Consider the following 16,933-nt stretch of genomic DNA (forward strand, 5'->3'; position numbering starts at 1 on the left):
CATATACTCAAAATAAGGGTTTGAAAACGATGGTACCGGTGAGGCACGTGATGAGTTCATCATCTTTTGTAAATGCTCTTGCCACAACTACATAACGACCTGCTGGAACCTCATTGGGGATATCAACCTTCTGAGCAAACGTATGGTGGCCTGGTTGCACAGGACATTGCATGTCTGGCTGGTCACGAGCGTGGTCAGCCAAGATAGCACATAAATCGAGGCGTTGGGTCAATAATTTGATATAACCTAAACGTACTTCTACATCAACATAAGCACCTTCAGAAATTTCTGAAATGATATCACCTTCGGCCTCTAGGATCATAGTAGATCCACGTTTGGGAGGATTTGGTGCTATAATTAGAGATGAGATGGATAAGATTTGGGGGTCATTCTTATCACATTTTAGCATTGGAGAACCGCCAGGAATTGGGCATGTTTCATCTGAAGGAGGAGGTAATGGCGGCAAGGCCTAGAGATAGGGCTTGTGTGATGGAAACTAAGGTTAGTAGTGATGTGAAGAGATGGGCTAGCATTAAAAGATTCGGTTCAAGGGTATCCTTTAAATTTTTTTATTTTATATGTTATTAGAGGTATGTGTTTACGATACAATGGGTGAGCCTACAATAGTGCCATTGAATAACAAGATTAAATATCTTTTAATAAGACCTTTATGGTTCGCATGAAGTACGAGGAATGTTGAGTGCCAATCTTAATTATTTCTTGTGCTTTTCCTGTTACCACAATTCCGTATTTCGTTGAGCGTGATAATTGGTGCCTTTGTAACAAAAAAGTAAAAACATATAAATAAATAAACATATAAATATATATATGCATATATACATATTTTGGGAAATGAAAAGTTTGAATAACACATGCTAATTTAAATTAGAAAATTACCTATTAGAGAAGAAATTAAAGTGATTAAAGTACATTGTGATTAGTGTTGTATAAGTTGAATGAGTTGTAATGTATTCTCGAGAAAAAAAATCATTGGTTTGGTTGTCATATATCTTTCGTATTATATCATAGAATATTATATTTTTGTTTGTTGTATTGGTACAGTAAGGCGTAATTCAGAATCGAATAGTTCAATATGGTACAATAGTTTAGAGATTATTTGTAAAATCATAAGAAATAGCCAGCACGAGGATTATTGCCTCCAGCCAAATTATTTTCCTGTATATAATCATCCGGCACAGCGCTAAATATCTTGAAGACAGGCTCTAGATCTTCGTCCATTTTCATTACACTTGCAACATTACCACATCTATAACAATAATTTGGTGCAGACCATACAGTGACCACATCTTTTTCGATGAAATGATATTTGAAGCCTTCCATGACCAGTTGATGTGCTCTAGCAACAAGGTTCAATCCATTAACATGATTGAACTCACGTGCAACTTTACTACCAAACAACCAACCTGCACCTCTTGGTGATACTTGCCATGCATCCACATTATCAGGATCACTCCATAATAGATCAGAGAACCCACCTTCATGTGGAACTTCTTGAGCTCTACTCAAGACACGGATTTGATCTAACATTCTAATTTCAGGTGATAGCCCACCATGTACACATAATATCTTACCATCAATGATTGCTGCCAAAGTTAAGAAATCAAACACTTGACAACAATATTTCCATACTGTAGTACTACCGTATTTATTTAAACATTCTTCATAAAAACCATACACTTGTGTAATTTGCCTAGACTCATGATTCCCACGGATTAATGTAATTTTACTTGGATATTTCACTTTCAAACACATTAACAATGTGAAAGTTTCTAATGAATAATAACCTCTGTCCACATAATCACCCAGAAATATATAATTAACATCATCAGGAAACCCACCGGCAGTTCTAAACAGCTCTAAAAGATCATGGAACTGTCCATGAATATCACCACATACTGTCACTGGAGTACGTACAGGTTGAATATTACTTTCTTCCATCAATAATTCTTTCACCATCTCACATAATTGCTTCATTTCTGTCTCAGTTAGTGCTTGACATTTCTTAATAGTCTCTAACCATTCATCAGGACCTGTATTACCCATCTTTGATGTTGCGTTATATAATATTTTCTATTGCTCGTTTAATTTTATACGTTAATGTTAATCCTTCGACGGAGTTTGTCAAATAAACGTTTGCCAATAATACTGTTCAATATTTATTTCCTTATAATTTATATTTGCCAACAACTGTTGCTTATTTTTTGCTTTTTTATATTTTTTAGGCTTGAATCCACTAATATGCTGGTTTTTACGAATTCTAGACCTCTTTTAATTACTCTTTTTTGGTCTTTACATTTATTTTTCTTACTAAGTCGATGGTGATAGATTCCAAATTTTGACTATTTTGCTTTTCTTCTTCGCTTTCCACTTCAAATTTGGAAAATTTCTGAAAAATCAGCGTCGCAAATTATTTGCTGACACTGAAAAAATTTACAGTTGTAAGATTATACATTTAAATAATATACAGATTATCATAAATTGAATGAAAAAGATGCATAAATAATTGGTTACACTCGATCTAGCCAAGAATCATCAGGGTTCAGTTCAAATATCTGTATATGTCTTTCATAAATACTTGGCATTATAGAATCAACATCAGTAGCCTTCCTAAATACACAGACATTCAAATTGGGATAACAGTTACCTTTTAGGAATCCCAGATTGATTAATGTTACTAGAATATTTTCCACATTTTTTGATCTATGAATACCATTATATATACTAATATTGCTATCAGAAATATCATTACTAGCATCTTCGATTGATTTCCGTAATGCTACTTCAATTAGATCAAAATGAAGTTTGTTACTTCCAACGGGAATACAATAATCTTTTATAAGCATTCTAATTAGATATCGATATGTAATCATGGGTAATTTTTCAAGCATGACAATTAATAATTTTTTACGTCTTAGTTGTTCTTCATTGGCCTTCAACCAATCCATAACACCTTTAATACTTCCACTACGAATATACTGACGTAATTGTTGGTACATAAAACTTAATTTGGGATTGATATTTTGTAATGTTTGTTGGAATTTTGGTATTTTATCCATCATCATACCTGTAGGGATTAAATATTTTAATAATCGTTCTAAATTATTCTTTTCTTGAATAGTGGTAATATTGATAAGAGAAAACAAATAATAGGCTTCATTTAATTGATGGAATGCATTAGTTATACGATTGTTCAGCAGGTAATATCTACCTAACAAATAACGAAATTCAATTTGTTCATGTATTGGATACGTTTGGAAATTTGGTATCATTGTTTTAGGTTTAAAATTTTTGAAAATGTTGGAACATAACTGAGGAGTTTCGATACGAAAATAGATGTTATTTAATTTATTGATTAAATTTAAAAGAAATTGTTGTTTTTTAGGTAATTGGTTTATATGTGTTATCTTATTCGGCAGAAAATGATTATTATTATTATTATTATTATTATTATTATACTCTGACACATTCCTTGTAGGTTTAATACTATTGAATAGTTTGGACAAGATAGATGATGTATGTGATAGATATTGAAAACGCCTAGTATCAAGCAAAATATGATGTTCGTCTAATCTTCTGGCAATAGGAACAATATATTCTGTCATATCTTTAAACAGGAAAACTAAGGGCTCTAGAGGATAACTATCATCATTTAGACAATTTCCCAAATCTGCGTACACTTTAAAGATTAAATCGCTACTCTCATATAATGACCATGGATTTACGTCTCGACAATATTGCAAATATGATACAATCATAATATTAAATCTAGTCCAGCGACGAGGATTCATGAAAACTCCGCCAATTTGTTTTTCCACCAACTCTTCTATTTCATCATTCTGCATGGGATTCCCATTTCTTTGCAATTCATTCTGAAGAGCAGCAATATTATAACCTTTATCTTGTAAATTTATTGATATATTCTCTATATACCCATTATTGATTTCTTGGAATAGTTGAACTAAACCGAATTGCCCAATCATATTCCTTCAAAAATTTTGTTTCTTTATCTATAGGTTACCATAAGCACTTTAACCAAAATGTACTTCCCATATAGACTAATTTCTTCTATTATCTAATAGGTTTTTTTTTCTCTTTTGAGACTAATTGTAGTTGGATTATTTTTTTAATATTAGAAATTCATTTTAAAGCTCATCAATTTACAACCCGAATTATTTTTTAAAAAAAAGTAACACACCTACAATATGAATTAATTTACAAAAAATATATATTAAAAGAAATAGCAAAATGAAATATCAGTTTAGGCTTATCTGTCATACTGTTTAAAGAAAAAAAAATCAAGAAAAAAAAAAGACTAAAGTTTACTAAATTTCTAAAAAAAAAATTCAAATAAATCAATTAGGTTATTTAAATATTAAATTGCTGCAAGGATAATTATAATTACGAACTTATAGAGGAAAAGTAATTAAAAAAAAAAAATGACTGACGAGTCAATATCAAAGAAATCTGGCTCAACAAAGAAACATATTAGACGTCGCCGTAATAATAATAAAAAACCCTCTGCTGGTATTGAGAAGAATGAATCTGAGAAAAAAGAATCTGACATAAAGTCAGCTGGCATTAATTCAGAGAAAAAAAAAAGTCTTAGCAGGAAAGATAGGCTTGCTGATAAGAATGAAAATAGAAATTCAGAAGATTCAAAAAATAAAATTGATAATAAAAACATAAACGATCCTAAAAAGCTTCATGAAGACCACAAGAATTCAAATGATAAAAAGAAAGCTACCGATGCCAAAAAAACAACTGAGAAGAAGAAAAAAATAGAAAAAAAGAAGCAGCAGACTACAGGATCTTCCCCAGCGTCACTCCCACCTACTGCGCAAGCTACAACAAGCAGCCAAACATCTTCTCCAAATGCTAAATCTAAACCCAAAAGAAAACGGAAGAATAAAAAAAGTGCAAATAAATTGAAAGATTTGGCAAATAGACACAAACCACACGGATTTAAATTAGTTGTGAGACTTCTACCACCTAATTTGACGGAAGAACAATTCATTGAAACTATTGAACCTGCGCTTGGGAAAGATTTCAAGGAAAAGTTTAACATCTTCCAGAGTTATTATGTACAAGGTGAATCCAATTCAACACCATTTCATGGTCCAGTACATTCAAGAGCATATTTCATTTTGGAAAATATGGAAGATTTGAAAAAACTTGGTGAAATAATCCAAAAATTAGAATTTATTGATGATAAGGATAATTTAACTAGAGCATCCTTACTATTATCCCCATACGTGAAAGATTTAGTAGATGAAAGCTTATTAATTAAGAAACCATCGAAAGCAAACTCTAAGGTTGGTGAAGGAACTTTACAAAATGATCCACTCTTTAAAACATTTTTAAAGGCAACCAAATTAATGAAAGAAGAAAAAGATCATCATTACGCATACAATGATTTCAGTTTGTTCAAATCTTTGGAAGAGGAAGAATCAAGACAGTTGAAAAATAAAAGGGTTATAAAACTAAGATCGAAAGATGCATTAGTTAGACTTGCGGGTGCTGAGAACCCTCTCACACCTAATGCCACAGAGACTGAAACTGATAATAAACCAAAGAAAAAGAAGAAAAGAAAATCAAAGAAAGAAAAACTTTCAGAAGACGTTTTACCAACATCAACTCAATTTATAAATTCACCAAAGAAAAGCAAAAAAAAGAAAGGAAAAGACCCTGTAGAAAAAAATAACAATATTGTAATTTTAGAAGAAGCTGGTAAAAGGGAGTTACAAAAACGGAAAAAATTGGCAAAGAAAACTGATCTTAAAATGCTACCAGGGCTATCAATTGGTTTACCTTCTCCCAGTAATTCCACTGCTTCTTCAAATAAATGGGCTTTAAAGTGAGCAAATTATACAATACATTAATGGACTAGCAAAAATATAAAATTTACAATTCATATTATTGAACATGGGAATAATTGCTGATTAAAACGATTAGTGAGCTAAGAAATTGACATAAATCTCTGGTTAAATTAATTAACAAAAAACTTTTAGATGTGCATTGTCAAACATGTTTGGAAGTCAGGTTTGAGATTCCTTATTTCTTCATCTTTATCACGAAACACGATTTAAAACATCCATATTAATGGTAAAATAATTTAACTTGTAGCTCACGATATGATTATTTATAGAATGGTGTAAAAGCACAAAAAGAAAACAAATAAACAATTATGACTCTACTTTTATTTATTTAACGCATCCATGTTTATAAAATATATAGAAAGAATGTGATAATGCTATTGATAACTTTTTTTATAAAAAAATCTAAAATATATTTAACGTATTTTAGTCGCTATCTGAATCATAGTCTGAACTAGTGTCACTACTAAAATCTTCTAATATATTACACCATGAACATTTCCCCAACGGTATTCCCCAAATATTGTCTTTCGCAGATAACCAGTGGACAAGTTCATCCATGTGTATAAGTTCGACTGTAATAATTTGAGATTGTGACCAACAATCAATATTAAGAGAAATAGCTTTCATTTTTCTATAATCATTAATATATTGCTGAAACAATGCTTTAAATCTCTTAGCTTCATCACTCGTTTCATTGGCATAGTAGTATTGTATTCTTAAATAGACTAATATCAAGGCTATAATATATTTATTATTAAATTCACCAGTTGCATCTGATATTTCGAGTATGATATCTAATTGTTCAATAGTAGGCCGTAATTCTACTAATTTCATTAATATACATTTAAACTCCACACCACCTAAGACATTTTTCTTATTAATTGATTCATTATTTAAGGTACCTAAATCTCTAATAATGACATTATTAAGCCCAAGCAGAGTGTTCCCTCGCATCGAAGGATCTTGCAAATTTACCTTATAATACAAGGCACTATGTATCTTATCTCTTGTTAATCTTGGTATCACTAATGATACAGATTGATGATTTAGTTGTTTAGAAGACACTTGTGATTCTACAAAAAATTCTTTTGACATTCTCATAGGTTAGAGAATTACAACTACCATCTAGCATATAACTAAAGAGTTATTTCTAGTCAGAAATTTCATTTGGTAAATGGCATCTTATAGTGAAACAATTTCTTCTCTTAAATTTCGGAGATATTTAATTGAAATTTATAAAAGGTGTAAACTACGAAATTACATCGTGAGAATAATCGTGAAAATAATACATATATACATACTACACATATATATAAATTGTGAAGAATTTAAATTCTGAAGCATGCTAACATGATTTTACTATTGCAATTGCTTTTGTAATGAGGTATTCTTGTCGTACCACCATTTTAATGCATATTCTTGTCTTGAATCAATGATACGACTCCCCAATAAGCGCAAGGTTTCTTCTCTATGTAATGCAAACAACCCATCACTATACAATTCTTCAATAATAGGTATCCAATGCAGAAATGAATTAATTCTGCTTAATTGAAGAGAATATATCAAACTATCAAACAATGCAAACATGCTTGATAAAGGAGTATCAGAACCATTAGTATTTTTTTTGTGTAATGCACTCTCCTCTAGGAGATGTATTTTTTTTATTTCATTCAAAATAGTATAGGATATCAAATTAGACCTCTCTTCTGACAGTTTTGTTTGAAATTTGTAATCGCTGGATAACTTTCTTGAAATCTCAAGGTATTGTAATGATGATAATTCATTTCCCATTAGTTGGGCAATTATAGTCGATACATATTGAACCAAAAATTTTTCATATATTTTGAAGTCTAACGGAGAAATGGTTAGAATCAAGATCATCAACTCATGAGAAGTGTCAGCAATCCCCAATTCTTTAAAACTTAAGTAAATATTTGCTAATTTATGGAAGATGTCTGTTTCAACAAATCTGTTAATAAGATTTGAAACGCCACAATTAAATATTGTCTTTTTCAAAAAATTAATGAAAAATTTTATTCTTGAGAGTTCTAATTTAGAAATATTTTTTGTATTTTTGATTTTTGTAAGGTTACATTGATTACTTAGAATTTTCATGAATAACCAATATTTATCCCGTACTATATGCTGTGATAAACCATTATCTATCCTGGTGATTTCATAACATGCAAAATCAAAAACATAATCATATGTCTCAAAACTTCCAATGTCATAAGCAATGAAATTTAGATTGCTTAAAATGTTAATTATTCTGAAAGATAAATTATTCAATGAAGCTGAACTTGAAATTCTTTTTTGTATTAATCCCTTTAAAGTTAAAATTACAATCAATAAAATATTAAAATAATTTCTATCTAAATCATATTTCTTGGATCTTCCAGTTCCTATAGTTGTTTCTACTTCTTGGTTATAAAAATCATTCGAAAAGGTTTCAATTTTATGTTCTATTATGTCACAGGTCGATATAGAAGTAAACTTAAACGATATTTGTATCATTCTTACAAGGATGTTAATATTTTTTTCGATACATTTTGCCAATTGTATATTTATTCTATTATTATACGGGAATATATAGTATTCAAATTGATTTATGATCGATTTTGATATTAAATCCCATGGTAAATGATGAAGCTTAGAAATGTCTTCATTTGTATTAATCATAGCAAGAAGAAATACGAGAATGTCTGCCTTCAAATTTGGTTCTGCGACAACCTTTGATAACATAGAATTCCACACAGGTAATAGTGTGTTGAATTTCCAAGTCTCATAAAATTTAATAACCTTCCCTGTTGAATCCAGGTATTGATTTCCTTGTAATTGTATGAACATTTCCTTAGTACTTAAAATCCCTGAACAAAATGCAATTTTTGATAATGACCATTTATTACAATTAAAGAAAATTTCATCCCAAATTTTGAAAAAATTATATAACGAAATAACTGGTTCTGAGATTTGTAACTTCCATGATATAATACCTTCACCTAGTTGATACATAACTAAATCCTGATCATATAAACCCCATATTGAAGAATTAAAAATAGCATTGCAAAATCTGCGGAGTTGCTCGAGTGATCGAAGTCTTGGAGTATAATATATTATATTGTTAATGATAGTAGTGTCTACATCGTCAGGAATTGTTGATGAACTTTCCAAAAAATTAACAAGATAATTAATATTCTGAGAATCCATTTAACCAATTTGAAAGTCAACTGTATTAGAATAAAAATATCTTGCTGTTTGATGTGTTTAACTTTGTCTATTTTTATTTTTATAAAATTAAGAATATAAAAAGAGGGATACTGTTTTTTCTTATAATAAAATTTAAGTAGAAAAAAAATTCAGAAAATTAGTAGATAAAATTTTAAAATGCAATAATAAATAAAATATAAATAAATAGCAGAAATATAGGGACCATATTTATTTATATGAATATATTATTGAGTTGTGTTACTTATCATGTACAGTATGTAATTAAACGCTTCATTCTTGATGAGATATTGTTTGGTAGCGCCTTGCATATACTTGAAGAACCCCGGGGAGATACAGAGATTATCAATCATTAAATTAAATGAAAATGTTTGATGTAAATTGCCCTAAAATAAGAAGAAATTGAAACGAAAATGAAATTTAAAGTGCTGGAACGTATCTTTTTCAACACAATAACTATTCCTTAAGTAGCAAGATACTTATTGAATTAAAGAGGAAAAAAATAAGTATTAAAACTATACATTTTTGCTTATTAATAGCATTAAGTTTTGTCTAAGAATACCGAAATAAAAAAAAATAAAATTATACAAGTATAATCAAATAATCAAGAACAGTAGTAAAAAACACAATCAGCAATGTCTATGGAAACACCCAATGGGTTGGTTAGTTTTCCAGTTACGAAACTGCTGATGATTGGATCTATCGTTCTACCTTTGGCAGCATCGGTAATGAATAGTAAATATTTATTTATTTTACATTATGAACCATTTATATCACAATACGGACAGTATTGGAGAATGCTCACATTTCAATTGAGTGCAATCAACGAAAGTGATGTTATACTGATAGTATTGATCTGGTATCACTTTAGGAATCTAGAACGATTAATGGGATCCTACAAATATATTTGTGTTATCGTACTAGCATTGATTTATACCACGGTCATATTAAGTTGTTCATTAATAATCCTTAATATACTTACACCATGGATGTTTTGGAATAGATTAACCACAGGCCCATTACCAATACTTTTAAGCTTATTGCATTTTTATAAAGAATATACTCCACGAATTTATGAATTTAACATATTATTAGCAAGACCTTGGTTCAAACATAGTAAGAATCATTTGAATAAGGAACAAATTGTTTGGAAATTGAATGATCAATTCATATTAAATGCTTATATTCTTTTATTGCTGCTCAACCAAGGAATAATCGGGGTATCAATTGGGTTCACAAGTTGGATTTGTGGGATCTTGATCGATCAAGGGCTATTACCAGGTATAAATTCTTTTAGATTACCTTTCGTCAAATATTTATTGTTTCTCAATAGAAATACATCTACATTTGTCTCTGGTAACCTTCATACCAACCAACGAGCACAACGTTTCAATGATGAGACTAATACCGTGTTACCAACATTAACATCATCCAGCACAAGAAATTCATTGGGCTTGAACAGATATAATACCGATACTACAAATAACAATGCAAACAATAGTTTCATAAACAGCCCAGTACCTCAAGATGCTAATCATGTTTTTAGGATCGATGGTGGTTCTAGTACAAATCTATTGGGTGATACTAACGAGACAATTAATGATGAACCACCTCGTCCTTTAGGTGTTCAATTTCTCGATACCTTCAGGAGATAATTTTGCTACAATTTCCTTACCAAAATAGATAATACCCAATTAATTCGACTAGTCATTTCAATATATAACACAACATAATATAATATATAATGCAACTTTCTCACGAGACTATTAACCTGCCACTATACAAGTAGTCAAATATACTTACATCAAAATTTGTTTTACAATTTTTGCTTTTTTTATTTTTCAATGAATTGTTTTGTATTGATTGTATTACATAGCAACGAATTGTATTTTTTTTTTCAGTCTAGCTGGAGAATGTTGAGGGAAGATTATTGAGGAAAGATAAAAGTGCCAAAATTGCCTTGAAAATGGTCCTTAGTATAGGTTTTTCAAACTTGTCATAGATGGTACCAACATTTATGTCGAAAAAAAATACCTGTAAATACTCTCTTCTAAACGAGCAATTCTATTAGGAAACTTCCTCAATATCTTTATTTCCTAATATGCCCGTATTTTCACTAATTGAAGAATAATTCCCGGTTTTGAAAAATATCAACTACGAGCCAACAACGATCATAAATAAAAACACCTGAAAAATGCCTAGAATAAATAATAGATATACCTTACAGATAACCTAAGAGTTGGTTGTACTTAACCATGTTAAAGGTATTCTACTAGATCTTTTATTATATTGTAAGAAAGAAATATCGCGTAGATAACTTTGGTAGCTAGCGAAAATTTTTAAATTAAGGTTAGATATTTCCAATGATCAAAAAAACTAAGAAAAAATGTTAATATAAAAAGAAACAAAGTTGTGAAGTTAAAAGATAAAAAAAAGACTAGTTGAGCAGCAGGTATCAATAGGATACATTATCTAAATACTGAAAGAATAATAAACTCCTTATATTTTATTATTAGCTAATTATTATTCAATCTTAAAAGTCTATATTGTTTATATTATTAGGTATCATACATTAAAATACAGAATTAAGGTACTTTTAAGGTATTTGACTAGGCTCGACTTATTGTATCAGTAAGAAAAAAGCAAGAGAATTAATAACGAGAAATAAGTACAGGTGAACTATAAACCATCGTAATACGGAAAAATTTCTTATTAAAATCAAGTTAAGCCGATAGCCTTGCAACAACTTAAGCTAATCTAACCAAAAATGACTGAATATATTGAAAACCAACTTTCCTTTAAACATCCTCCAAAAGTTCAACTACAAGTTCGAGATCTATCTATAGCAGCCTCGAAATCCAACAGAGTATTGCTAGATTATTTCTCTCTGGATCTCCCCAGTGGGTCTGTGATGGCCATTATGGGTGGTTCAGGGTCTGGTAAAACCACTCTATTAAATGTACTGGCTTCTAAAATTAGTGGTGGACTATCATACGAAGGTGATATTCATTATATATTAGAAAAAGATAATTCGAGTGAGGGAGAAACAGATGTGGAAGATGGAAAGTATAATAAATTAGATGCCTCGATGACCTATTTACCACAACAGGATGTCTTATTGCCAAGATTGACTTGCAGGGAAACATTGATGATTGCTGCTGATTTGAAGTTGCATTGTGATAAAAATGAGAAAACTATTATTGTTAACCAACTAATTGATGAATTGGGTTTAAAAGATTGTGCAGATACAATGGTTGGTGATAGTACTCATCGTGGGTTATCTGGTGGTGAAAAACGAAGATTAAGTATTGGTACTCAAATGATTGCAAATCCTTCTATTATGTTCTTAGATGAACCTACAACAGGGTTAGATGCGTATTCTGCCTATTTGACAATTAAGACTTTGAAAAAACTGGCACAAAATGGGGGTAGAACTTTTATTATGTCAATTCATCAACCAAGATCAGATATTCTATTCTTGTTGGATTATTTATGTATTTTATCGAAAGGTAGAGTTGTATTCTGTGATCAGATGACTAATACAATTCCATACTTTGAAGCTCAAGGTTATACTGTCCCAAAAATGACAAATCCTGCAGATTATTTAATCGATATTTCAAGTGTGGATACAAGAAATGATGCCTCTGAAAAATCTACACAACTTAAAGTAGATAAATTAATAGATAATTGGAAAAATTTTTCAAATAAAAGTTTAACATACCCTCCAATAAGTATAGAAGATGAAATTAAAGTTCATAATATGTCTGCAAGTGTATCTTTTTGGAAGCAAGTCCTTATTCTTACAAAGAGAAATTATAAGCTCAATATTAGTGATTACGTTTCATTTGCAGGGACTTTTCTAGAGCCACTTTTAATTGGTACTGCCATGGGTTGGATTTATTATAAACCTGATAAATCATCAACTCGAGGTTTACGAACAATTGCAGGTTTCTGTTATTCTTGTCTAATGTTACAAAGTTATTTATATCTATTATTTGATACTTATCGTTTATGTGAATTAGATATTGCAATTTTTGATCGTGAAAGAGCAGAAGGTACCGTACATCCTGTTGCGTTTATTTTTGCAAGAAAACTTTCACTATTTTTTACAGATGATATTATAATGAGTTTATTATTTTCCATTATTACTTATTTTATGGTTGGTTTTGATGCTAGTGCAGATTCGTTCTTTTTATATTTTGCTGTGGTATTTTTAACTCAAGTTTGCTGTTCTGGTCTTTCTATGTTTTCAGTGGCTGTTTCTCGCGATTTTTCTAAGGCTTCTTTAGTTGGTAATTTAAGTTTTACTCTATTATCATTAGCGAGTGGATTTTTTGTAAATTCAAAAGTTACACCAGTCTACGTTCGTTGGACAAAATATATCTCATTTTCATGGTATGGCTATGGTACGCTTTTGAATAATTTTTTTGTCGATAAATACTGCACAGACAGCAATGATCTAGAAACTTGTACAGGGAATCAAATTATTGAACAATATGGATTCCCTAGATATTGGAAAAAAGTACCAATGTCAGTTTTAATGTGTTTTGCCATCGGCTATTTTCTTGCATCTATCATTATGTTATGCATTCATAAAGTTGATATCACTTTACAAAATGAAATTAAATCGAATAAAAAGAATAAAAAAGAGAATAAGATTGAAAAACTTAATGTTGGCTTAAAAGAAGATTTTACTGATATAGAAGGAACTATAAAAGAGCAACCATTAATTACAGTTACTATAGAAGACATTGACCTGCAAGCGTCCTTTTTAAGAACATTGAAAAAGGGTACCAATAAAAAGTTGTTTTATAGAGAACAGAAAGAAATTTTACATTCCATTAATGCTGTATTCAAACCTAACATGATTAACGCAATCATGGGTCCCTCTGGTTCAGGTAAGTCATCTTTGCTAAACCTTTTATCTGGTAGAACCAGATCTTCTTTATTTGCCAAATTCTCCACTACTGGGTCGATTTTGTTTAATGATATTCCTGTTACTAATGAAATGTTTAAAAGTATATGTTCTTATGTAACGCAAGACGATGACCATTTATTATCATCCTTAACTGTAAAAGAAACTTTTAGATTCGCTGCAGATTTAAGATTGCATGAAATACCAGTTGAAGAAAGATATGAAAGAGTTGATGAATTGATAAGACAATTAGGCTTGAAACATTGTGAAAATACAATTATTGGTAACGAATTCGTTAAAGGTATCAGTGGTGGTGAAAAGAGAAGAGTCACTATGGGTGTTCAATTACTAAACGATCCTCCAATCATATTATTAGATGAACCTACATCAGGTTTAGATAGTTTCACTTCAGCAAATATCTTGGAAATTTTACAAAGATTATCAACAGTTTATGGGAAAACTATTATTTTTACAATTCATCAGCCAAGGGCAGAACTTTTTGTCAAATTTGGAAATGTTCTTTTATTAGCAAAATCTGGGAAAACTGCATTTAATGGTTCACCTAATGAAATGATTCGCTTTTTTAGCAGTTTAGGCTATAATTGTCCAGAATTGACAAATGTTGCTGATTTTTTCTTGGATTTAATATCTATTAATACTCAAAACGAGCAAAACGAACTTATTTCAAGACAAAGGGTAGAACACATCATTGATAGTTGGAACAATAGGCTAAGTGAAAAGGTGTCACCAATAGTTGAAGTTAAGGAAGAGATATCCTTGAGCTCATTTCTATCTGAGTATGGAGACTCAGTTAGAAAGCCATGCAATCTAGGAACTGCTTACGCTGTAAATTTGAGAAGGCAATGGACTACTACTTGGAGAAACTATGAATCCTTAAGTGCTAGAGTTGCACAAGTTCCTGGCATCGGGGTTATTTTTGCATTGTTTTGGTCTCCTATAAAACATAATTATACAAGTATTAATGACAGAATGGGGTTAGCGCAAGAATCTACAGCCTTATATTTCTGTGGCATGTTGGGGAACCTTGCCTGTTATCCACTGGAAAGGGATTATTTTTACGTTGATTATCATGATAATGTGTATGGTATAGCTCCATTTTTTCTCGCGTATATGACATTAGAACTACCATTGTCTGGGCTAGCTGCTATAATGTATACTGCTTTTACTGTAATGGTATGTGGCTTACCCAGAACTGCTGGTAATTTCTTTGCTACTGCTTATTGCTCTTTTGTAGTGGTTCTATGTGGTGAATCACTAGGTATTATGACTAACACTTTCTTCGAAAGACCAGGCTTTGTTGTTAATTGTATTTCTATTATCTTATCTATTGGTTGCCAAATGGCTGGTTTAATGTCTCTGAGCATGTCAAGGGTATTGAAAGGATTCAATTATTTAAATCCATTAGGGTATACATCTATGATTTTGATAAATTTTGCATTTCCAAAGAGTTTAAAACTGACATGTGAGGATGGTGGCAAAAATCCAGATGGTACTTGTATATTTTCTAATGGACATGATGTTTTAGTCGCATATAACATTGTTGTCAATACAAAGAACTATTTAGCTATTATTGTCTGCGTCGCTATTATTTATAGACTATTAGCATATTTCACATTAAAAGCAAAACTGGAATGGATCAAATGGTAAATAACTATAAACGTCACTTGGACAAAAAAAAATTGTTTGAAGTAATATAACACCTTAAAGCTTTGTACCATAGTATTTTAAACATTAAAATAATGAGATAAAAAATAAAAATAAAAATAAAAAAAATATTTATTTATGACTCTCAGTTTAACAGATTTGAATTTCTTACTCACGCCCTCTATTTTATGCATTTTTAATTCTACACTTTATTGAATTTTCCATATTTTTTAATATATATGTGATATTTATATACTTTTTTTTAATATATTTGATATTTCTTAATGTCTTTCTGTCATATATTCCTTACCTCGGATCTCCCGCGGCCGTATTACATTTATTCTTAATACAATAACTCCCCACAGATCCTGAAATTTTACATTGCGTAATTTATAAGGAACCTACAAATGAAATTTAAGTAATTAAATTAAATGAAACATTTAAAAATATTTAAAAACATTTACTAATATTAGCTTTTAAATAATTAGCTTTAAAACATTACCGTTTTACACTAGAGGTACTTGTAGAAGAAACTAAAAAGAAAATATATACTACAAAAATGCAATTAGACCAATCTTTATTGAAACAATTAACCGATAGAAAGGTCCCCTTGGAAAGATTGGAAGCTTTGGAAAAAGAATGTGTCTTCGATAAATTTGATGCTGATGTAGCTTTTGAGATGGGATCTTTCATTAGAAATGAAGCTAAAGAAATGTCTCCAAATAAGGCAATTGCCATTGATATTTCTTTGCCTAATGGACATTGTTTATTTCGTTCAGTAACACCAGGTGGTAGTAGTTTAGATAATGATTTCTGGATTAAAAGAAAGCAAACCACTGTCTTACGTTTTGGCCATTCTACCATGTTTATGGGCATTAAAAAAGGTAAATTGACTCCAGAAGAGAAATTTTTTGTCGATTCTAAGGAATATGCTTTTCATGGTGGTTCTATTCCGTTATTCATAGCTGGTTCTGCTTTCCCATTTGCTGTCTTAACGGTTAGTGGTTTGAAACAAGAAGAAGATCACTTATTTGCAACTACTGCTACTATTAAATTTGTCTCAAAACGTGCTGCCCAAAAAACTCAACTAGATTTGGACTAAAACATTTATGTTTTATAGAATTAATGAAATTTTTTATTGATTTATGATTATACCCTTGATTTTTATTTGACTTTTATAGTACAACTTTATCTAGAACCAAAATACTTAATAGGATATGTCATACTATTT

The 16,933-nt window shown here is 30.3% G+C and overlaps 9 protein-coding genes across 9 annotated transcripts; 4 read left to right on the forward strand and 5 right to left on the reverse strand.

Annotated features, from left to right (window-relative positions):
* Positions 1-7: 7 nt before the first annotated feature.
* Positions 8-409, reverse strand: NPC2 (sterol transporter; the record flags this gene model as incomplete). The annotated part of the gene is made up of 1 exon (XM_004181111.1): positions 8-409. The coding sequence occupies one exon, from the start codon at positions 407-409 to the stop codon at positions 8-10; it is 402 nt and encodes a 133-aa protein (XP_004181159.1).
* A 716-nt stretch (positions 410-1,125) lies between these two features.
* Positions 1,126-2,064, reverse strand: SIT4 (type 2A-related serine/threonine-protein phosphatase SIT4; the record flags this gene model as incomplete). Its single annotated transcript, XM_004181112.1, has 1 exon — positions 1,126-2,064. One exon carries the CDS (start codon positions 2,062-2,064, stop codon positions 1,126-1,128), a length of 939 nt encoding a protein of 312 aa, XP_004181160.1.
* Positions 2,065-2,528: 464 nt separating this feature from the next.
* THP1 (Thp1p) lies at positions 2,529-4,001 on the reverse strand (the record flags this gene model as incomplete). Its single annotated transcript, XM_004181113.1, has 1 exon — positions 2,529-4,001. The coding sequence occupies one exon, from the start codon at positions 3,999-4,001 to the stop codon at positions 2,529-2,531; it is 1,473 nt and encodes a 490-aa protein (XP_004181161.1).
* A 456-nt stretch (positions 4,002-4,457) lies between these two features.
* On the forward strand, positions 4,458-5,879 carry UPF3 (Upf3p; the record flags this gene model as incomplete). Its single annotated transcript, XM_004181114.1, has 1 exon — positions 4,458-5,879. One exon carries the CDS (start codon positions 4,458-4,460, stop codon positions 5,877-5,879), a length of 1,422 nt encoding a protein of 473 aa, XP_004181162.1.
* Positions 5,880-6,320: 441 nt separating this feature from the next.
* PRP38 (U4/U6-U5 snRNP complex subunit PRP38) lies at positions 6,321-6,998 on the reverse strand (the record flags this gene model as incomplete). The annotated part of the gene is made up of 1 exon (XM_004181115.1): positions 6,321-6,998. The coding sequence occupies one exon, from the start codon at positions 6,996-6,998 to the stop codon at positions 6,321-6,323; it is 678 nt and encodes a 225-aa protein (XP_004181163.1).
* A 258-nt stretch (positions 6,999-7,256) lies between these two features.
* On the reverse strand, positions 7,257-9,104 carry PEX8 (Pex8p; the record flags this gene model as incomplete). Its single annotated transcript, XM_004181116.1, has 1 exon — positions 7,257-9,104. The coding sequence occupies one exon, from the start codon at positions 9,102-9,104 to the stop codon at positions 7,257-7,259; it is 1,848 nt and encodes a 615-aa protein (XP_004181164.1).
* A 653-nt stretch (positions 9,105-9,757) lies between these two features.
* On the forward strand, positions 9,758-10,777 carry DSC2 (Dsc2p; the record flags this gene model as incomplete). The annotated part of the gene is made up of 1 exon (XM_004181117.1): positions 9,758-10,777. The coding sequence occupies one exon, from the start codon at positions 9,758-9,760 to the stop codon at positions 10,775-10,777; it is 1,020 nt and encodes a 339-aa protein (XP_004181165.1).
* A 1,112-nt stretch (positions 10,778-11,889) lies between these two features.
* Positions 11,890-15,705, forward strand: TBLA0F01040 (uncharacterized protein; the record flags this gene model as incomplete). Its single annotated transcript, XM_004181118.1, has 1 exon — positions 11,890-15,705. One exon carries the CDS (start codon positions 11,890-11,892, stop codon positions 15,703-15,705), a length of 3,816 nt encoding a protein of 1,271 aa, XP_004181166.1.
* Positions 15,706-16,261: 556 nt separating this feature from the next.
* On the forward strand, positions 16,262-16,804 carry TBLA0F01050 (uncharacterized protein; the record flags this gene model as incomplete). The annotated part of the gene is made up of 1 exon (XM_004181119.1): positions 16,262-16,804. One exon carries the CDS (start codon positions 16,262-16,264, stop codon positions 16,802-16,804), a length of 543 nt encoding a protein of 180 aa, XP_004181167.1.
* Positions 16,805-16,933: the final 129 nt, after the last annotated feature.

This window comes from Henningerozyma blattae, chromosome 6 (genome assembly GCF_000315915.1).
Source record: "Henningerozyma blattae CBS 6284 chromosome 6, complete genome".
Lineage (NCBI taxonomy): Eukaryota > Fungi > Ascomycota > Saccharomycetes > Saccharomycetales > Saccharomycetaceae > Henningerozyma > Henningerozyma blattae.